General features: G+C 39.7%; 2 protein-coding genes across 2 annotated transcripts in view; one reads left to right on the top strand and one right to left on the bottom strand.

The window, feature by feature from the left end:
• The window catches only part of PPTC7 (protein phosphatase targeting COQ7), a 35,182-nt gene extending 29,816 nt beyond the window's left edge, over positions 1-5,366 (top strand). The window contains exons 4-6 of the mRNA XM_047088237.1: positions 961-1,084; positions 2,741-2,870; positions 3,997-5,366. Of these exons, the coding sequence (XP_046944193.1) occupies positions 961-1,084; positions 2,741-2,870; positions 3,997-4,055 (313 nt within the window). The 3' untranslated portion in view covers positions 4,056-5,366. The remainder of the gene's footprint in view (positions 1-960; positions 1,085-2,740; positions 2,871-3,996) is intronic.
• A 3,536-nt stretch (positions 5,367-8,902) lies between these two features.
• The window catches only part of RAD9B (RAD9 checkpoint clamp component B), a 28,169-nt gene continuing 13,838 nt past the window's right edge, over positions 8,903-23,233 (bottom strand). The window contains 6 exon segments of the mRNA XM_047088290.1: positions 8,903-9,121; positions 9,124-9,159; positions 17,747-17,987; positions 19,099-19,221; positions 19,774-19,838; positions 19,919-20,025. Coding sequence (XP_046944246.1) covers positions 9,056-9,121; positions 9,124-9,159; positions 17,747-17,987; positions 19,099-19,221; positions 19,774-19,838; positions 19,919-20,025 — 638 coding nt within the window. The 3' untranslated portion in view covers positions 8,903-9,055.

The following is a 23,233-nucleotide window of genomic DNA, read 5'->3' as shown; positions in this document are numbered from 1 at the left end:
CCCGCGCTTGCATTCATTCTCTCTCTCTCTCTCTCTCTCTCTCTCTCTCTCTCTCTCTCAACAATAAATAAACGTTAAAAAAAAAAAAAACTTACACGATGAGCACTCTTTAAGCCCTGGAGACACACAGTCCCTACTCTGCCTTACTAGTCCATACTAATACTAATCTAGTAGTAATACTAGTGATTACTGGCACTATAGTGAGAAATACCATTGTAGGTATTTCATGTGAATTAATTCTTACAGGATTTGCATGCTCTCTTCCATGGTGCTCTCTTGTTACACTATTATGGCAGCCTCCTGAGAGCCAGAGTCAAGCCTGCAGGGAAACTGATGAGTAGAAAATGAATAAGAGAGGATGGAATTTGGCTCTAAAGAATTAGGAAATAAAGACTCATTTCTACTAGGCTTTTAGAGGCATGTTAGTTCTGACTCAGAAAAGAACCCTTCCTCCTTTTAAGCCATATGTGACTAATCATCAAACTCAGTCTTACTTGGTAGTTTCAGTTAAGCTTTTGAAACATTTATATCAGATTTTTCAATTAATTTTTTTCAAGGTTAGGAATTTCAGAACAACTGGGGTTTTTTTTTTTTAATGTTTTTTATTCTTTTTTGAGAGAGAGAGGGAGAGCAAGCCAGCACGAGCGGGGGAGGGGCAGAGAGAGAGGGAGACACAGAATCCAAAGCAGGCTCCAGGCTCTGAGCTGTCAGCACAGAGCCCGACGCGGGGCTCGAACTTGTGAACTGTGAGATCATGACCTGAGCTGAAGTCCGACACTTAACCTACTGAGCCACCAGGCGCCCTGTGACTGGGTTTTTTTTAATTTTTTTTTTTATTCTGTTATTATAAATTAGTTTTTCTTATAGCCTCATTACAATATAACATAGTGCCTGTTGGAAACTTTCACCATATCTCTGAAGGCCTCTTGTAACTTTGCCCCTACCCTGTCCTTGTCACAGCCCGGATGCTGCTGATAGCACATCTTTTGATGTCCAGTTAGGAGACATTATCCTGACGGCAACAGATGGACTTTTTGACAACATGCCTGATTATATGATCCTTCAGGAGCTAAAAAAGTTAAAGGTAATTAACTCAAAGGTTAGTTCGTGGAAGGAGAGGCCCTCTCTGGGCAGCTAAGTTTTATTGGTACAATTGTATTATCTCTTTTTGTAGGAAAGGACTCTTGTAAATTTAGGAAAGAAATAATAGTTCTGGTCTTTCAAGCAATTGTAAATGGAAATAGTCACAATTGGAGTACTTGAGAAAAAAAGAGGTTTCCCACCTACACCTTTTAGTAGAGTGGTAAAGGTTAAAAAAAAAAAAAAAAAGAGTGGTAAAGGTAGGAAAGTCCAGATGAGACATTTCTTGTATTTTTAATTGTATTTTAATGGTGCTGGTTCCTGGTTGTCTTTTTCTCCTTTTATTTCTTAACAGACTCAGCAGGTGTTGAGGTCGGGAAAGACAAGAAATCACCACACTAGAGCCAGCCAGGCCAAGGGGAACAGGCAGCTAGGGGCCTTGATGTCATCTGAGCTGTCCCAGTAACTAAAAGTTCAGACTTGGCCCATATAGAGAGTGGAAGGAAGTGAAAACCAGTTTTTCCATATTTTCCTGGCTTTGTAAAAGTACTAACTCTGGGGAAAATTAGTCTTTTCCTAGGTCCTTACCAGTAAGCAGTTATGACTTAAAGTAAGTTGCTGAACTTTTTTTAAGCAATATTTTCCTCACCTTTAAAATGGTGGGGGCTACCATGGTCTTAGTTAATCCTCACCACAATGCTATCATAATTTATAGACTAAGACCATGTATACGAGGTCCTTAGTGTCATGCCCCATCTGTGGGATACAGTAAAGGTCAGGTGCTTACATGGAGCTGGCCCTGTGCTCTGTGTGGTGACAGAGTGGTAAGCAGAAATGACACATTCCTTGCATTTGGAGCTGACATTCTAGTGGAGAAAGATAATACAAAGAAAGAAATATATAATAAATGTTGGTGGCTTAGAAAGAAACTAAAGCAGGGTGAAGGAACAGAGAATAAAGCAAGCTGCTGTTTTAGAAAGATTGGCCGGGGAAGGCCTCTTTGAGGAAGCGACATTGAAGCAGAAGCCTGTTATTTATTTATACTAAAACTATTCCGAGTCTTAGCATGTTAGAGCTAAAGTGGACCTTGTTTCCCATCCCCATTTTACAGATGAGGAGGTTGAAGCAGCAAGGATAAGGGTATGGATCAAGATCACACAGCTAAACAAGAATCTTTCATCATGATATAAAATTCTGAAGGTATTTTCAATAGGACACCTGGCAGCTCTCACTTGGAGAGCAAACTGTGTGGTTGGCCAGGGTCGCATTCCTAAGCAAGGAAACTTTTGAGGTCCTCCCTGAAGTGCTACCAAAATCCACCTTTTCAGTCCTGTCCAGATTTAGCAAGAATACCTTAAGAATTCCAAATGGGAAAAAAAGCAGAAACGGAAATCCAACCTTCAGGGCCCAAGGCCACCTGAGCAAAGAATGACATCTGACTGACATCTTGTGCAGGCAGCACTGGTGGCCTTGTTCATTTTACTGAAGGTGTAATGTTTTAATGTCTTCTCTAACTAGAGTAAAAACTGAAATGCTGGAAACTGTGGCTAGATAAATGTTACTGTCTCAAAAAGTGGTATTTACAAAAAGTGTATGTACTTGTGTGCAGAAATCCTATGAGGCATTGTGTAAAAATAACTCCCTCATCCTTTCGTCTTAGAATTCAAATTATGAGAGTATACAACAGACGGCAAGAAGCATTGCTGAGCAAGCCCATGAGCTGGCCTATGACCCAAATTATATGTCACCTTTTGCACAGTTTGCATGTGACAATGGATTGAATGTGAGAGGTAAGCATTCCTTAGGAAGGTCATAGGGACTAACTGGGGACATAGTAGGATGGGAGCATTCTGGGCTGTGGGGTGAGGTAAACTAGAGCACTGGGGTGAGACCGGTAAGATATCCTCTTCAGTTGGGAGCCCGTGGCTTTGAGCCTGGTCAGCAGGCCCTAGCACTGAAGGACAAGAGCAAGTACCTGTCATCGTGTCTTCCCCACAGAGGATGCCCACCAGAACTGAACTCCATTGGCTGTAGAGGCAGGCGGAACCTGAAGCCCTTTATTGCCACCACTGCACTGCTTGGACCTGAGCCCAAAAGGCCTCTAAGTCTGCCTAGAGGCCCTGGACATTCCTAACAGCTTAACATTCTGCCCTTCACGGGTCTGACATTTCACTTCTCCCTTCCTCTGGCCTTGTGGGACTCGTTGACGATATTTGCCTGCCAGATTACCACAGCAGGTTTTGAAGAGGAAAGCAATGTTAAACTGCCCTTGCCTCAAGAGTCCTTCTATCTGCTGAACGATATGTAACTTCGGGAGCAGGCCAGCAGCTCAGTCTTAGAGCTGGGGTGACATGTTGTGCTGTCGTATCAGAACTTGTGGAGTTGGTCAGTGTCTTGCTGGTACAATGTTGTGACATGTAAAGCACTTCTTAGCCCTCCAGGAAGTATTAAAATAGAAAAAAGCACATGCCATAGCTGTTTGGCAGATTAGAATACAAGACTATTCCTAGTTTCAAAACATTAGATATGTTTGTCCAAATTAGGATTGTGAGTAAAAGCCTGTAACTTTCTCATCAGGCAGAATTTATCCCAACCAGATTTGTCTAGTTTACTGCGATTGCTGTAGACAGAGGATGTGGTAGCCATTTTAATAGAGCTCCTGTGGTAAAGAAGCAGCGAAGGTTTTTTTTAAACCTCAGTTAAACTACGTGTCATTTTTTTTTTAACTATTTCTCTTTATCAGATATTTTCCATATCAAATACTTTTCTACTAGAGCATGTTGACACATCAAACCTGCCTTACTTGCAAACTTTTATCTCCTAGTACCTGCTTAGGCTTACATTTTTAATTGACTTTTCCTTTTAAGATCTCTGAATACATTTTCATTTTCATTTTCATTTTCATTTTCATTTTAGGTGGAAAGCCAGATGACATCACCGTCCTTCTTTCAATAGTGGCTGAGTATACAGACTGACCCGCCTAGGTGTCAACTCCGGCCTTTCCTTTCATCTTCCCAAGTTCTCCCCTGCCACATGTGCTGATCCTGCTGGCGGGACCGTGTTTCTTTGCCACTGATCTCGATGGCCGGTGATGTAAGCCTTTGCCTGTCTTTTTGAGACCCGGTTGAGATCTTTGTGGAGAACCACTACTGTCGTTTGTTCACTAGCTCATTATCTGCCAGCAACTTTGAAGAGAATCAAGATTTGAAGATAGGCCTTCACTTCCTACTGTCCTTTCTCCGATGGGATGGAGGTTTTCGAGGCCAAAATGGCTATTGCGTTTCCAAAATGGTTTAGGCATTGAAAATGATGATGTTGGTAACGTGAATTCAAAATTACAGCGTGTAAAAGGGATTTTTAAAGTCTAACACAAATTGTATGTTATGGTACATCTACTAGAAACATACATTATCATCAAAAGAAACGTTACACACGTACTATACAGTCTTTGTTATGATGATTGGGTGTGGCTTTATGTTTTCATTATAAACTCCTCTTTTTCAGGGGCTTATAATTCTGCTCTAAAACACTGCTCTGGATTATGAAGTCTTTATCCCAGGAGCTTTTTTGTTACAAATTGGAAGAAAACTTCAGTTTAGTTCTATGGATGCAAATGTTCTGTGGTTTTTAAAAAATGCCTAATTGTACTCCTGTAAGGAAAGTTTCGGCAGTTTATTGAGTGGTCCAAATCGTAGGCTGGTGGCCTGATCTGCAGGAGGGGTGAGGGAGACTCCCTACCAACATTTTTCAATGGAAATATTATTCAATATTGTAAACTCCTCAAAGCCTAGAAATTTAATGTTGTGGATGAAGTTCCTCCCAGCTGTCAGATACGATGCCCCTGTGTGGGAGTCCCGGGGCCACAGGCCTCACAGTGGACAGCTGTAACTTTGAATTTTATTGGCTTTTACAGTCGTGCTACTCCTGGTCTCCCTGTCAGACCTGTCATTAGTAGCCTTGCTCTCCGTAGAGCGTGCACCACATTCGGGGAGTCTGTGTGGAAAGAGCACCTTGGGCGATGGCAACAGCACAAGAGTCCACAGGGAAAACTCCTGGTGATGATCTGACATTTGCATTTGCCCTACACAGAAATTTAGGGGTTTCTGAATCAAGCTTAATGTTTACAGTTTCCGAATAGCCATCTTGCAGTGTATAGTTTCCTTATAAAACTACCCCGCATTCAGTTTTCCCTTTATCTGCAAGCCCAGACTTATTTTTAAGATTTGTGTACAAGTCGACTGCTGTAAAGATATATATTTTTGGGTCAGTTTTTTTTCCTTCATTAACTTGGTGGTAGAAAATATATATATATATATATATATATATATATATATATATATATACACACACACACACTTAGAAATTCTTAAATTAAAGCCATGTTTTATATATAAGTCAGGTAACATTGGTGTATAGATGAGAATGCAATTAAACCTGATGAGAATCTACTGGAGGAGAATACAGAAAGTCTCTTTCTCTAAAGGAGATACTTATTCCCTGGTTTATTGCATTAAAACTTATGTTTGAGGTTACCTCAACTTGTTTTAAAAGATTTTGTTTTGTGAATTTGTACTGTATATTTGAGTAACTGTCAAGCTTTTGTTTTATTTAAAATTGTTTAACATGTACCATGTACATGTCATTACTATATTTCAATGCATCATGCTTGTAACAGGCATTTCATTTATAATAAGAATGAGTTATTCATTTGTAAGCCGTTCAGTAATTTATCTACTATTCCTAAATTGGCATAATGTTAGATATCTATTTTGAATCACCTTTAATTACATGTCAGAATGCCTTAACTACCCTAACTTGACAAAACAGAATTCTTTGGTAGAGGAGATAGGGGACGGGGCAGGGGGATGGAGGGGAGACTGTTGAAATAATGAGTAGCCATCGTGCTTTGATAAAACACAGAAGCGTGAGTGGCAAGGGGTGGGGTATTTATTTTGCACAAACTGTTTGCAGTCTCTGTGTATTTAAAAAGTAAAGAAAGTTGCATCCAGAAGGGTTTTGTTGGAAGGAATACATTTATACTTGGACTGACAATTTCAGTTCTTTTGTTTGGGTTTTTAATTATTTCTGGTCAGAGGTATGTAGCCTTATGATCTGGATATATTTTGCATTAATTTTCCAATGCCTACATTTAATTCCTTGTAAGAGCAGTTCTGTTCAAGTCACTGGCTTTCCTCTGCTCTCATTTAACCCTTCAAACACAATCTTTATAAAGCTAGATTGGTGGTGTTTTACACAACACATTTATTTAATCAACTTACTTTTTTTGAGAAATGACTGTTAGAAACCGACATTGTTTGTGTCAGTGATGTTGAAAGTAGCAGGACAAGAATTGAGTTTCACAGTGGAACCGACTTTGGACCTGGCCTGTAGATTAGTGACACAGTATTTTCTCTATTTTCTTTTGCCCTGTCCTTTGTGTGTTGAGCACTTCATTTTGTGACTGGGGGTTGGGGGGAGTGGTCAGTTGAAGTGCTGCTTAACAGGGAACTCTCCTTCCACTCCCAGCGATCAGAGGCTCTGCTGGATCCATACTGGAATTTTCCAGGTCACAGAACCCAAGTCTCTGGGGGGTGTGACTGAGATATACTACTTGGTGGGTCTGATTCTGAACTTGATGTGTGTGTTAGTTATATTTTAAATCAAGCGGTATAAACACACACACACACACACACACACACACACACACACATTTGCCTCATCCAATGGACTTTTATAACAAAAGAGAATTTGGATTTCTAATTTACAAATGGCAAATTATTTATCCCTCTCTGGATGCACCAAAGACCAGTAAAGTTTATAGCTTTTCCATCTATATTTATAAAGCAATACTGTATTATAAAAATCAATATTTTTATCACATGCTTGAAATTTTTATTTTATTCTGTTTTAAAATGTGCACTCTAAACATATCAGAACCTTATTTCTTCCTGTGAACTTAAGCTGCCTGCGCACAAAAAAATTTACTGAATGGATAATGCAGTAGAATCCATAGGCTCTTCAAAACTGAAAGAAGAAATGGGGGTGGGGGAAACAAGTTATTTGTCCTGAATTACTGTCCTGGCTTGATGTGGTTGATAGGTACTAAATCACAAAAGAATTCATTCCAGGTATGCATGTCTGGGGGGGCGGGCTGTGTCTAGATTAGAAACTAGATTTTAAGCTTTGCGTGATAGGAGTGTGTCCTCTCCTGTCAGCTGCATTTGTTCTGGATAGAACAGTAGCCTTCAGTACCACCTTCAGTAGCACCAACCCACCACCTTGAGTAACGAGGCAGGAGTTGTTGGGATTCACTGAGTCGGTTTTGAGCATTTTGGAGATTGTAAACAAGATTGGCTAGAACTGTAAATGTTTGTCCTCTGGAATAAGTTCATGGTTCCTTGTCACCTTATACCAGCTATCTTTGGTAGAAGCTACAGCATCCAATTTCCCTGGAAACTATCACATTTTGCAGTGAAAAAATTTTACAATATGAAAAACAAAGCAAAATCTACTTATAAAATTGAAAATGTGAAGCAGAAAAGGATTTGGATTCTATTTGCTAAAAAAAAATTCTTTGCAAAATTGAACTTCTCAAACTAAACATCAACAGTGTCCATGGCAAAATTTTAACTGTTAGCAGGTAGTTTGTGGCAAAGATGGCTAAATAATGAAGCAAATTTGAATTTGTGTATACTAATGAGCTGCTTTTTTCTGTTGAGACTATCATTGTTTGTCTTACCCAAGAGGCAATGACCTGAATTGGATGTCTGAAATATAACTTATGCAGGAATAGTTCTGTAAATACATTTAAATAAACTGTAAAGATATTTAATAAATATAGTATTTATACTAATCTGCGTTAACTCCTCTTAATTTGAACCTTAACTACGTAAGACACCAGCCCTTGGCATTTTGTGGGTCTCTGTCAAGTCCTCATTTCCAAGGCTCTTAGTCATGCCAGCAGTACTCCTTACTTTGTAGCTATCATTTTCTGTCTTTTACTAGTTTATCCCACTTAGCTCTTTTTCACCAGCTGGTTTACTACATCAGTTTAGCTGCCTCAAAAATTCATCAAAATGGACTGATAATTGAATGTAAAATATAGATGTTTTCCCAACTGAGAAGGCTTTTGCATCTTCCAAAAATGGTATGGAATGAAGCCACAAAAAAATCTGGTGTCATTTAAACTTAGCATTCTGTATGCAAATTATAAAACCCAAATTACATACAATTTAATAGTGTGACTATCTCTTCCAGACTTGTGCTGCATCCAGGCAATTATTGGTGAGGGTGCCTTCACAACGTGCACCCCTCTGCGCATTTCAGCGAGCGAACCAGAAACTTCATCCTCTGCAAGGAGACCTCCGGTTACTCTTGGGTACACCTGCTCTCTTTGTAGTCATCCGCAATCGTTAGGAATTTACGAAATTTCAGTGTTAATCATCAGTGTAAGCATAAGATATGTAAATCTTTAGCCTACAGTGTGAAAGGACTTGAAATTATGTGGGCATTGCCAATTTCCACAAAAAGCTTGGTGAAAGCCCATTTTCATTCACTGAGGAACGTTTTGGGATGAACTTGAGTTTTTATTAGGTTATTGTGGGTAGCTCTGACTCATTGACTAAGCTACAAGAGCCAAATTCATTCTGGTTTTAGTTAGAACTCTGTTCACAGTTCTAAAGTTTACTAATTCACTCTGCCACCTTTGTGTATGAAATCCTCACAAAACATACAACTGCTTGCCAGTTGAACATTTCCTTGTGATGTGTTGGTTCACAAAGACTCCACAGTAAGATGTTACAGAAGTCAAGAGTTTGTCAGGTTATAATGGACTCTAAACAGGTTTGGGGGAGGGAGAGGCAGGCGTAAAATTACATAACAATGGTTTTGTGCCAGATTTTTTAGTCTGTTTGTTCAGGTAGGAAGCTGATTCTCAGACGGACAAAGAACAGAGACATTTGTAATCTACCTCATTTTACTCCAAACCTAGGGTCCCTGGCAGTGGAGGCTGCTGATCTATGTCAGATAACAGAAATAATTCTTTGGCATCAGTTCCATTAGATTCTTTTCTGCATCACACTGCAAAATGTAAAAACCACATATGAAAATCAGAACAATTTAAGGCTACAAAATAAAATTTTACAATACCTAAAAAAACTCCAAAGTGAGGGGGGGTAGCTATTATTTTTATTCCAGACTTTTTTTTCCAGAGATTGTTTTACTTAAAGTATAAAAAGCAATGAACAAAAAAAGTCATGCGTTACACGAGAAAAGATTGCATAACTTTTAACTGTCTGAAAGCACCCAAACTCAAATGTTTGCAATCAAATACAAAAGCTACCTACTAGTCACAAGACCACAGGCCATATTGACGCATTCCAAAGAGCTGCTGAAGAAAGTCTAAATACCTTTATAAAAACTGGCAAAGAAAATGCTAAAAGCTCTAGTGTGAACGTGCACTGAATTGGAGAACTAGAATGGGCTTTTTCCCTGCACGGGAAAACTCTTCTGCCTCCCAAGTAGCATAATGGATTTAAAGTAAATATGTCCACTTAACAAGCAGCTATTTCTAGATACGGCTGTTATACCAGATGATGATGTTGAGAAAAGCAGAAACCCATCCCCCATTTCGAGGAAGGCCAAGACAATATCTTTATTGACTAAATGTGAAAACGTGTCTGAGGTTGCAAGTGAGCTAGCAAATGGGCTGAGGGCCAATTCAGCCATCATTAAGTGTTAGAATGTGGAAAAACTGCCATCATTCATGTCCTCTTCACTGTCACTTGCTGTTGCCAGACTGTCAAAAGGGTGGTTGAAGCATTCTTGCTGGTCAGAAGAAATTGCTCCAAAGAACATGCAAGAAAACTGGAGGGAAAGAAGTTACTCCACTGTTTATTCAAGTGAAAGTGCTCGTTAGATGCCCCAGGTACCAGCCCCTTTTCAGAAACTTGGCCAATATGGTCCCCTAACGTTAACGGTGATGGTTCATGGAACACCCCAAACCTTCATGACTGGTCCGGCACATCCTAAAACAAAACCTTTCCCTGACTTCAAGGCACAGTTTGGGATAAGTGATGTGCTTCTGACTCTTCTAAGCCATTAAAAAAAAATTTTTTTTAAGTTTATTTATTTGAGAGACAGAGTGGAGGAGGGGCAGAGAGAGAGGGAGTGTAGAGCTCTGTCAGCACAGAGCCCAGTGTGGGGCTCAAATTAACGAACCATGAGACCTGAGCTGAAACCAAGAGTGGGACACTTAACCAACTGAGCCACCTAGGTGCCCCCTGCCTGAGCCATTAAAACTCACACCAAGGCAGTGGGAGACAAAGGGACCTTCTGCGGGCTACTTGACTAATTCATCTTCCCTTTCCCTCCTGCTTCAGCAGAGGCTACCACTCCCAGCTAAGGCCAATCCTTCCCTCCCTGTCTCTGCCTCCCAGGCCTCTCCTCTCTTGAATAGGAATATCACCACTGTAATCAAATGTCACTTATCTCTTTTTTTCTTAATATTTATTTATTTTTGAGAGACAGAGCAAACGGGAGGGGCAGAGAGAGGGAGGCAGAGGATCTGAAGCGGGCTCTGCACTGACAGCAGAGAGCCTGATGCCAGGCTCCAACTCACCAACCGTGAGACCATGACCTGAGTTGAAGTCAGGCACCTAACCTACGGAGCCACCCAAGCGCCCCTCTCATCTTTAAGATATAAAATAGCCTTATCCCATTCCCCACTTCCAACCGTTGCCTGACCTCTGCTGTACAGTTGTCTGCATTTACTGTCTCCATTTTCTCATTCTCCTATTCCTCAATCCTATCTGAAAAAGCTGCTGACCCCATCACTTCACAAACTGTTCTTGTGGTCACCCCAAATCACCACATCCTTGTCAATGACCATTTGGGGTCTTCATCCCATTTGATACTCACTGACTCTTCTCATACCTTCCCCCTGCCACACTCTCCTGGTTGCCTTTAGAATTTTCAGCTGGCTCACCCTTTGAATTGGGGTTTCGCAGTCAGCACTACAGACATTTTGGGGCTGAGGGTTTTTCATTGTGGGGACTGTGCTGTGAAGCAGGGGATGTTGAGCGGCACCCATGGCCTCTATCCACTAGATGCCAGTAGCATTCCCCGCCCCCCACCAAACTGCAACATCCAAAAAGCCCCTAGACATCGCTCAGTGTCTTCTGGGGAGCATAACCGCCCAGGTTAAGAACCACTGCTTTAGGGGCACCTTGGTGGTTCAGTCAGCTAAACGTCCGACTCTTGATTTCAGCTCAGGTTATGAGCTCATGGTGTGTGAGATCAAGTCCCATGTCGGGCTCTGTGCTGACAGTGCAGAGCCTGCTTAGGATTCTCTGTCCCTCTCTCTCTGCCCCTACCCCACACTCGCATACTCTCTCTCTCTCAAAAATAAATAGACATTAAAAAAAAAAAAAAAGACATGGAGCCTGCTTAAGATTCTCTCCTTCTTCTGCCCCTCCGAGGCTCTCATGCACACGCACACCCTCTCTTCCTCCCTCTCTCTCAAAACATAAATAAAAATAATTAAATAAATAATTTGCCTCAGTAAAACTGCACCCAAAATAATAAGCTACCTAGAAATAAGCCTAACCAAAGAGGTGAAAGATGTGTACTCTGAAAACTGCAAAGCACTACTGAGAGATTGCAGAGGACACAAAGAAATGGAAAGGCATTCCACGCTCATGGATTGGAAGAATAAATATTGTTAAAATGTCTGTACTACCCAAAGCAATCTACTCATTTAGTGCAATTCCTACCAAAACACCAACAGCATTTTTACAAAAACAGAACACACAATCCTAAAGTTTGTATGGAACCACAAAAGACCCTAAATAGCCAAAGCAATCTTGAAAGAAAAGCAAAGCTGGAGGCATCACAATTCCGGACTTCAAGTTAAATTACAAAGCTGTAGTAATCAAAACAGTACGGTACTGGCACAAAACCAGACACAAAGATCAATGGAAGAGAATAGAAAATCCAGAAATAAACCCACAATTACATGGCCAATTAATCTTCCATGAAAGAATATCCAATGGGACAAAGAATGTCTCTTCAACAAATGGAGTTGGGAAAACTGGACCACTTACTTACACCATACACAAAAATAAATTCAAAATGGATTAAAGATCTAAATGGGAGACCTGAAATCACAAAAATCCTAGAAGAAAACACAAGCAGTAACTTCTTTGACACAGGCAGTAGCAACTTCTTTATAGATATGTCTCCTGAGGCAAGGGAAACAAAAGCAAAAATAAACTATTGGGACTACATCAAAATAAAAAGCTTCTGCACAGTGCAGGAAACAATCAACAAAACTAAAAGGCAACCTACAGAATGGGGAAGTGGTTTGCAAATGACCTATCCAGTACAGGGGTAGTATCCAAAATATGTAAAGAATTTATGAAACTCGAGCAACCTGGGTGACTCAGCTGGTTAAGCATCCGACTCTTGATTTCAGCTCAGGTCATGATCTCATGGTTCGTGAGTTTGAACCCCACAACAGACTCCACGCTTACAGTGCAGAGCCTACTTGGGTTCCCTCTTTTTCCCTCTCTCTACCCCACACCTGCTTCCGTGCTGTCTCTCTCTCTCTCAAAATAAATAAATATTTAAGCAGAAAAAACAACACACTTTTAGGAATTTGCCTTGAAGATACACTTTCGACAATATGAAAATACATGTGTAAAAGTTATTCACTGCAGCTTTGTAACTGCAAAATAGAAGGGGGGATTATCTAAATGCCCACATATAAGAGAATGGTTGAATTAATTATGGTACATCACAGGTGAAATACTACACAACTGTTGGGGGGGGGAGGGGAAACATAGAAAGTGACAGGGAGTGATTTGCAGTACATACTAGTAGGTGCAAAAAGCCAAGCGGAAAACAGCATGTATAGTATTAGAAAGGAGAAGAAATAAAATATATGCATCTGCTCATTTGTGCAAAACTAACACAAATGATCAATGAAAAACTAATGAGATGTATTCTCTACAAAGAGTACAAAGAAGGGAGTGATGATCCCTTCTTTGTCTCTGCAGAGACGCTTGCATAGTTCTGACTTCTAGTGCTGTTCACGGGTCAGCACTCAAAGACCAAATCAACAAGGATTTGGGGAGAACCAGAATGGAAGACAAGCAAACAAAGGTATCCATATGATGATTAATATAACCATACTGAAATATGAGTGAAGGAAGAAACTGCCCTAAGTAACTTTGAAAAACGGTCTTTTGGGGGCGCCTGGGTGGCGCAGTCGGTTAAGCGTCCGACTTCAGCCAGGTCACGATCTCACGGTCCGGGAGTTCGAGCCCCGCGTCGGGCTCTGGGCTGATGGCTCAGAGCCTGGAGCCTGTTTCCGATTCTGTGTCTCTCTCTCTGCCCCTCCCCCGTTCATGCTCTGTCTCTCTCTGTCCCAAAAATAAATAAACGTTGAAAAAAAAAATTTAGAAAAACGGTCTTTTGAATATATACTTTATAGCTAAAGACACAAAAATGTTCACAAATATTATACCTCTGTTAGCAGATTCATTTTTCCAGGGGTATGGGTTAGCAATTCTGAAACTACGTTCTTGGATTGAACAATAAGTAAACATGTTGTGGATAGTAACAGCCAAGTTTCTCATTGTCAGACAGGAGTTACAAAGAAAAGGGGGTGGTGGTGTTGGACTGGAACTGGAGGTATCATTATGAATGCATGGGTTTTCGTGTACATATGTATGTATGTACACAAATAGATACAAAAATCGATCAGTATGTGTGTATGTGTCAATAAATGCATATGTTTCCTAGTTCTGTCTGCTGAGAGGCCCTAGAAGCAAGGAAACCCAAGTACAAAGGAGCACAAAACCTACTACCCACAAGTTGTTTTTGTCTACCATCCCCAATCAAAGGAACCAGGACTCTGGGAGAAATGGCTGATTCCATTTGGGTTGGAGTCAGAGAAATACAAGTTAAGCCTAGCACACTTTAAATTTCCCAAAAGTAAGTAAGTGCTCAAAAAATGCTGGAGACATGCCAAAGAGATAGTCTCCCAGTGGCCAAATATGGAGAGTTCAAGCAACAAAATAAATGATAGTTATGGATCATTACCCAGAAAGTAATATTAATATCCAAGAGTATTTTGTGATCTAAATAACAATAACAGATGAGGGGAAGGAAAGTTATTAAAGTGCAATTTCATCAGATAATAGAAAAACTACCCACCAAAAAATTACCATTTGTCAAGCATCACAGTAATAACTATTTTAAACCAAAAAAGCACCAATGGATGCTAAAATTAGTAGGCAAAAAGTATGATGAGAAACAGGATATTCATGTAGTTTCAAAGTATCTTCTACCATGACACCTTCAATTACTAACAGAAAAAAGTACCTTTACAGTGGAGAGATCTGGCAGATAACACCTTAATTATATGATAAAAATTAGGATTACCAAGGCAAGTCTCCATCATGTGCCTCCAGATATGATGTAGAAGAACACAGCGTCATTCTGTTGTATTCTTACTAAAAATACACAGCTGAAATTTAACCATGAAGAAATCAGGAAAATTCAAAATCAGGGATATTCTAGTGAAGTGTCAAGGTAAAGAAAGGCAAAACAAGATTTAGAAAATGTTCCAGACTAAAGGAGACTGTTAACATTTAGGGAATCTGGGTAAATGGTATGTGGGAATTATATACTAAATTCTGTGAGTCTGAATTTATTTCAAAATTTAAAAAAATTGATGTGCATGTGTACAAGTATGAGTGTGTACATATGCACAGAAAAAGTCTTAACAGGTAGAGTAATAATAAAAGTGTTCATAATGATTATCTCTGAAAATCTCTTATTTGTACTTTCTGATTTTTCTCTGATGAACTGATAATTGTTACTGTTACACATAAATGTTAGCATTTGGAGAGTCTGCGAGAAGGGTATGTAGGAATTCTTTGTACTAATTTTGCAACTTTTTAGAAGTGAAATTATTTTAAAACGACAAGTTAAAAATAAACGAAACAAACAGGATGGGCCATATTATCGTAAGAATGTCACTAGCACCATAATGGCTACAATTTTAGTCTGGTTCACAGGTGATGGCCCTCTAGTGTGCATGGCAGATAACTGCTAATCAACTAGAGATACAACTTTAGTCATTCTCAGCTTGCTCAACCAAATGACTGACAGGTGGTGTTACTAGAGAGGAAATCTATCTGCCATTCCCGGCGTGGAGTGTGTTCTGTAATGGGGCAAGAGGGAGGGAAGGAGGAGGCCCAGTGAAGAGCATAGGAAATATCTTAGGGACGGTCCCGGAATGCCATTCCGAGGAGTTTGGGTGTAATCTCATGGGAAAAAAGGAATGATCCAAGAGTTTTGAAGACAGGAGAGTGACGTGTAAAAATAACATTTAATGAGCGCCGACCATGTGCCAGCCCCATATATTGGTTCAATTAGTTTCCACAGTTCTAATTAATGGGTAGCTGGGGCGCCTGGGTGGCGCAGTCGGTTGAGCGTCCGACTTCAGCCAGGTCACGATCTCGCGGTCCGGGAGTTCGAGCCCCGCATCAGGCTCTGGGCGGATGGCTCGGAGCCTGGAGCCTGTTTCCGATTCTGTGTCTCCCTGTCTCTCTGCCCCTCCCCCGTTCATGCTCTGTCTCTCTCTGTCCCAAAAATAAATAAAAATGTTGAAAAAAAATTTTAATTAATGGGTAGTATTATTATTATCTCCATTTTACTGATTAAAAAAAAAAAAAAAAAACCTAAGACAAAGAGGAGTAACTTGTCCTAGTCACACAGCTAGTAAGTGGCAAGCAGGGATGTGAACCCAGGAACTCTAAATCTGGAGCCAGCACTCTGAACCCCTGTACTCCATCCTCAGCTAGAAGGTTTGCACAAAATCTTCTAAAATACTTTGAGGAGAACCAGAGTGCAGGGGAATGGAGGCATGGAGGCCAACTTGAAGGCTCACAGTAGTTTGGGAGGAAGATGGTATGGGGATAAATACTTAACCATATTGGAATTTCAGTTTTGCAGGAATTTGCCACATTAAGGCAAATAATTCCCTTTAAAAATAGAATTTCCTTTTTAGAATTTAAGTGACATGATGGGAAATTTGAAGAAGAGTACCTGTAATGGTGCTCATGGAGCTTACAGTTCTTTATACATGTCACTTTCCCTACTGAGGAAACGGGCAATCTTAGTGAATTTCAGGGAGGTGAAGCAGTCAGAAAATGTTTTTGTGTTGTTATCTGTGAAAAAGTAAGCACATAACGTGTGACCAAAAAAAGGAGGGGGAAAACACTTTCGTATAATCAAAGGACAAATTTCTGTTTTCACTTTATGGCCAAGCTAGGAATACAGAAGAGAAAACTGTCAACTGCTAGGAATGTAACAGGTATTCAGTAAACACTTATAGGGGCACTTAGGTGGCTCAGTGGGTTGAGCTCCGACTTCAGCTCAGGTCGTGATCTTGCAGTCTGTGAGTTCAAGCCCCGCATTGGGCTCTGTGCTGACAGCTCAGAACTCGGAGCTTGCTTCGGATCTTGTGTTTCCCTCTCTCTCTGCCCCTCCCATGCTCATGCTCTGTCTCTCTGTCTCTGTCTCTGTCTCTCTCTCTCTCTCTCTCTCAAAAATAAAATAAACATTAAAAATTTTTAAAGAGGGGTGCCTGGGTGGCTCAGTTGGTTAAGCGTCCAACTTCGGCTCAGGTCATGATCTCAAGGTCAGTAGATTTAAGCCCCATGTTGGGCTCTGTGCTGACAGCCTGGAGCCTGCTTCAGACTCTGTGTCTCCCTCTCTCTGTGCCCCTCCCCCGCTCAAGTTCTGTCTCTCAAAAATAAATAAATGTTAAAATTTTTTTTAATTTTTTAAAGAAAAAAATAAACACTCATAGCATCAAACTGAATAATAAATGGAGTTTACAACCCAATTTTACTATTCTAAAAATCTTTTATACAGCATAAAAGATAGCGACTTTTACAAATATTCTTTCTCCCTTCAATTTTCTAATTCTAAGAAACTCATATTTCCAGTAAAAGAAGCTTGAATAAAACATTAATGTAAACATGTTAAATTGGGACTGGTATTTCAGATACTTCAGTTTTCTAATAAATCCTATTTATCTTCAGCTCAATAGATATAATAAGGTTTAACACAACAGCACTCCATAAAGCTTATTATCCACCTAGTAAAATGTTGGTAATACAAATGTTATTAGCTGGGACTCCACTATGAAAAAATTTATGATGTTTGTTAGGATGAAATTTGTATTTGTACTACAATGAGTAAAGGGTTTCCCAGCCAAATTTGAAAACTAAAATGAGGACACTTATTTTAGAAAAGAAATTATATGACTTTAGCAAAGTATTTGTACTCACAGATAAGTATCTTGTAAGAAATCATAATTTATTCTTTTAAACAAGTGACCCAAATCTCTACTTGAATATACTTTGTTACTCAATGAGCAATTTTTAACTCGTTTGTACGGACAGCCTATATAAGTCAGTCTTTGCACCATCTCAGACTGGTTTCACCTCTGCCCTATCAAAAAGTAAGGATGAACTAAATTCAGGATATTGGGGTGAGCTTGGGCAAGAGACTGCAAAAGGAGACAGATGATGAGAATTCCTGACTGAGACACGGTCGGGTCGGTCGCGTCTCAACGCTTTCCCTTTACCTTCCTCAGATACGGAGACCCCGGCACCTCCTCCGTGTCGCTGACGCTGCTTTCCGACACTTCACTCCTGTCTCCATTCGCTCTTTTCATTATGGGGCTGCCACAGTTTTCCAGTGCAGAGACATCTGTGAGAGTCTCCTTCGGATAAAGCCTTTTAGGTGCTACTTTTCTCAGGATACATTCTGGGGCCTTGCTGGTTACATTTTTACCAGCCTCTGAATTTGAACTCAGCGGCTCTGACCTGAGGTATTAAGAGATTAAATGAACGAACTGTTTGCCTGGAAATATATATTTTCATATAACTGATGAAGCAATATGGGATGACAGTGATAACACTGGTTTAGAGAATATATTGAAACAACACAGAACTAGTTGTTGAAAGTTAAAATTTACATATATGATTATTTAGAAATTCTCCCTACAGATTCAAATTCTTCAGTAAAGCAACCCACTGTTCATGAGACAAACCTGTGATGTAGTAACAGGACCAAAAGTTAGAAAAAAAGTCAAATACTAAACATCTGTATGATAATATTTTATACAGTCAATAAAAATCATGTTTCCAGGGCCACCTGGCCAACTCAGTCTGTAGAGCATGTGACTCTTGATCTCACGGTTGTGAGTTTGGGCCCCCTGTTGTATGCAGAAATTACTTAGAAATAAAATCTTAAAGAAAAACCATGTTTCCGAATCATAATCAGTGATACTGGAACATATTCACAATATATTCTGTGGGGGAAAAACAAGATACAAAACTACATACGCTATATGATCCTGATCTTATTTTAAAACGCAAGTATATACAAAATAAGAGAAAAAAAAGGTGAGGCAAATGTTAGCAGTGGCTATCTCTAGGTAGTGCAATTTTGATTATCTTCTTTCTACTTTTCTGTATTTTCCAAATTTCCCATAGTACCTTTAAGCTACTTTTACAGTGAAGAACCCTGCACCAAAAAAAAAAAAAAAAAAAGTTACTAAGAGACAAAAAAAAGGAAAGAAAAACAATGGCTGTCTCCTTGTCTGAGAAAGAGAGTTCTAGGCAGTGAATAAAAACTGTCCGGTGAAGCTTAACACCATATCCCTCCTAAAAAATGACTACCAAAAATGGAAATGAGTTTTGGGTAGTAACAAAGATAAACCAAAACTATTAAATTCTGATCAGAACAGAAAAAGCAAATTTCTAACACATGACTGAGGATATCTCAATGCTAGTTAGGTCCTACCATAGCTCTTCCTGATTCAGTCAATCTGATGTAATGTTTTGTTCCTAAATGAATGCCGATGAATTATTTCAGAATAAGATTGCAATGGCTTTTTCCCAAACAATAAAAACGTTGAAACATTGGCCTTACCTTTTTTGTTTTTGGGAAAGACACAGTGACTGCGGAGAAGATGCTCTACTTGGCTCATCAGCTAATGTAGCCAAAATAAAGTTAGCTTCCAATAACATATCATCAATACTTAAAGCCATAGGTCTAAAAAAAGGCAAAGTCAGAACAAACATCATACACATTTTCTGATGGACACTGGGAAAACATTAAAAAATGACACTTAATTCAAGAGTAAAAGGAGATCATAGAAGTAGAAGTCCTTTTTGTCTTTTCACAAAGTTAACGCAGTCCTAAGGGCTGAACGGACCTTAGACATCATCAGATCTAATTTCATAAAACACATCTATCCTAACCTAATCTCATTTGAAATTTTAGTTCTGAAATACCATAGAAAATATCATAGCTTCATAGAGATTAGACTTATTTAAGCCATGTATAATTTTCTAATTAGGCAATTTATTTGGCACCATGTCAAATTTATAAGTGTTTTCACTCTGCAGAATATATCTTTCTCAATTACCAATTAAAAAATGCCCTGTTATGGCATCCTTCAAAATTCTAGTTTGATAAGTGTTGCTGATAAAGTAAGCAATTCCTGAGGTGTGAATTAACTGCAAAGCGATCCAAAGGGTTTTATTATTGATATATAACAACAATTTAAAAAAAAAAAACTCAGAAAACTTCCCAAGGACTTACTTCCCAGGAAAATCAAAATGAATGGCTATAGGAGCATGTGTAGCTTCTGAAAACGTCAGTATTCCCTGAAAGAAAATAAGAGGAAAATAGTTGAAATCTTTATTTAAAAATTACCAGTGAAATTTTGACACAAATTTTTGTTTACCTTCAATTCTTTGAAGCAAAATGTTATTTCACTATCAACTCCAATTTGAAAGAAGTCAAACTCATCTGGGCGAACAAACATCTCACTGTACACAGAACTGGTCAAATCTGTTCAATATTATAGGAAAATAAAGAATAAAATTAGTTCCAGAGGTACTTGTGAAATTTTTTAAAAATGGTTTTTTTTTTGAGAGAGAGAGAGAGAGAGAGTGCATGTGTGAGCATGGTGACACAGAGAGATGGAGAGAGAGAATCCCAAGCTGGTTCCACACTGTCAGCACAGAGCCCAATGTGGGGCTCGATCTCACCAACTGTGAGATCATGACCTGAGCTGAAATCAAGAGTCGGATGCTCAACCCACTGAGCCACCCAGGCACCCTATTTGTTAAATTTTAATATGAAAATACAACTGTAAGTGGTAGATTAAAAATAGCCACAAGTCCTTTGACATCCCTTCATTGAGAGATGGGGTCTATGTCTATGTCCCCCTCTCCTGAATTTGGGTAGGAGGGCTCTCTGACTACTGCGACCAATAGGATATGGCGCTATAGGTGAAATGACCTGGTGCTGGTTTCTGAAGAGACTGGCAACTTCTACTTCCTCTATTCTCTATCCACTTCCTCTATCCTATAACACTCACTCTTGGAACTCAGCCACCATGCTGAGTTCATGCTATATAAAGTCCAAGTTAATGGAGAGGCCATATCTATGCAGTCACTCTGGTTAACGGCCCAACTGTGTTCCCAAGATCAACTACCAGACATCTTGGATGTCTTCAGATGATTCCAGACCCGGCCGCTATCTAACTACAATTGCATGAAAGACCCCCAAGTGAGAACTGTCTAGCTGAGCCTCACAAACCCACAGAAACATAAGTGACAAGAATAAATTATTTTGTTTTTCACTGCAAAAATGTTTGATATAAATGCTCAGAAATATATACACACACACGAGTACCTTTTCTTCCATTTTCTTTTTACACCTTACTTGAAGTGTAATTAACATACACTGTTATATTAGTTTCACATATATAATAATTCAACAATTCTATACATTCCTCAGTATTCATCAATATAAGTGTATGCTTAATCCCCTTTATCTATATCAACCATCCCCCTACTTACCTTCCCTCTGCCAACCACTGGTTTGTTCTCTATACTTACGAGAATGGGCAAGGGGCGCCTGGGTGGCTCAGTTGGTTAATTGTCCAACTTCAGTTCAGGTCATGATCTCACAGTTTGTGGGTTCAAGCCCCACATCGGGCTCTGTGCTGACAGCTCAGAGCTCAGAGCCTGGAGCCTGCTTGGGATTCTGTGTTTCATTCTCTCTCTGCCCCTCCCCCACTTGTGCTCTGTCTCTGTCTCTCAAAAATAAACGTAAAAAAAAAAAATTTTTTTTTTAAAAAGAGAGAGAATGCTGGGGCACCTGGGTGGCTCAGTCAGTTAAGTCTTTGGCTCAGGTCATGATATCACAGCTCATGAGTTCAAGCCCCACATTGGGCTCTGCCTGGAACCTGCTTCAGATTCTGTGTCTCCCTCTCTCTCTGCCCACCCCTGCTCATGCTCTGTCTCTCTCTCTCCTTCAAAAATAAATAAACATTAAAAAAAAATAAAAGAGAATGCTTTTTGTTTGTTTCTCTTCTTTGTTTGTTCATTTGTTTCTTAAATTCCACATGAGTGAAATCATACAGTATTTTTCCTTCTCTGATTGATTTATTGCATTTAACATTATATCCTTTAGGTACACCCACGTTGTTTTAAATGGAAAATTTTCATTCCTTTTTATGGCTGAGTAATATTACATTATATACATACCACATCTTCTTTATCCATTCGTCTATGGATGGACTTGGGTTGCTTCCGAATCTTGGCTGTTCTAAATAATGCTACAGTGAACACAGGGGTGCATATATCTTTTCAAGTCAGTGTTTACATTTTCTTTGGGTAAATACCCAATAGTGGAATTATTGGATCATATTGTATTTGGGTTTTTTTTTTAAGTTTATTTAAGAGAGAGAGAGAGACAGCAAGCACAAGCAGCGAAGGTGCAGAGAGAGAGGTAGAGAGAAGATCCCAAGCACAGAGCCTGAGACAGGGCTCAATCTCACAAACCATGAGACCGTGACCTGAGCTGAAATCAAGGGTTGGACGCTTAACCAACTGAGCCACCCACATGCCCCTAGTATTTCAATTTTTAATTTTTTCAGTAAACTCTATACTATTTTACACAGAGGCTGCACCAATTTATATTCCCACCATCAGTGCAAAAGAGTTCTTTTTTCTCAACATCCTCGCCAACACTTATTATTTCTATGTTTTTTATTTTAGCCGTTCTGACAGCTTTAAGATGATTATCTCATTGTGTGTTGTGTTTTTTTTTCTTTAAAGGAAGACAGACTACCACATGCAGCACCTCATTTGTATGTGTCTCAAGTCTTGGAAGCTTGACTACCCAAGTTCTCCTGCAAAAGGACCGTGAGAGCTTGTTTGAAGGTTGTAGCAGGGGAGAGCAGCTACTTGTATACCGTTGACCAAAGAACAGTCCTCTATCAGGGAAGGTCATCCTCTTCAACTGAGCACACAGCTTCTGGAGGGACACACATCAAGCGGTAAGGGAGGAAGGGGACACCTGCCTAGCCAGACAGATTAGCCAAATCAACCCTGGCAATGGATGGGGTGACAGATGTTGCAGCCAGGTCACCCTCTCATCCTCATTGTGGTTTTGATTTGCATTTCCCTGCTGATGAGCGATGTTGAGCATCTTTTCATATGTCTGTGGCCATCTGTATGCCTTCTTCGGAAAAATGGGTATTTAGGTCCTCTGCCCTTTTTTTATTGAATTACTTTTAATAGCTTCACAGTATTTCATTACTTTCACTCAACCAATCTTCTGTCGTTAAATCTAAAGTATACAAGGAGATGTCCCAAACTATTAAAACTGCTTATTTCTGGATAGTGGGATTTCAGGTGACTTTTTTTTTTTTTTAGTGTTTGTGTTTTTTATTTTCTTCAATGGACATGAATTATGTAAGAACAAAGGATAAACAGTATATACTTTTTAAAAGGATCAAACACTACCCTAAAAATACATTATTATCAAACAAGAAGGCTCATGTCACTCCCATTGTACTAGTACAGAGTAAGTTCAATAATAAACAGATGGGGCTCGGGAGTTAAGCATCCAACTTTGGCTCAGGTCATGATCTCACAGTTCATGGATTCGAGCCCCGCATCAGGCTCTGTGCTGACAACTCGGAGCCTGGAGCCTGCTTCAGATTCTGTGTCTCCCACTCTCTCTGTCCCTCCCCCACTTGCAC

The sequence above is a fragment of the Lynx rufus genome, unplaced genomic scaffold, assembly GCF_022079265.1.
Source record: "Lynx rufus isolate CCGP_SWC_20201006 ecotype Redwood Valley unplaced genomic scaffold, mLynRuf1.p SCAF_24, whole genome shotgun sequence".
NCBI lineage: Eukaryota > Metazoa > Chordata > Mammalia > Carnivora > Felidae > Lynx > Lynx rufus.
This window is presented reverse-complemented; position numbering and strand designations above follow the sequence as displayed.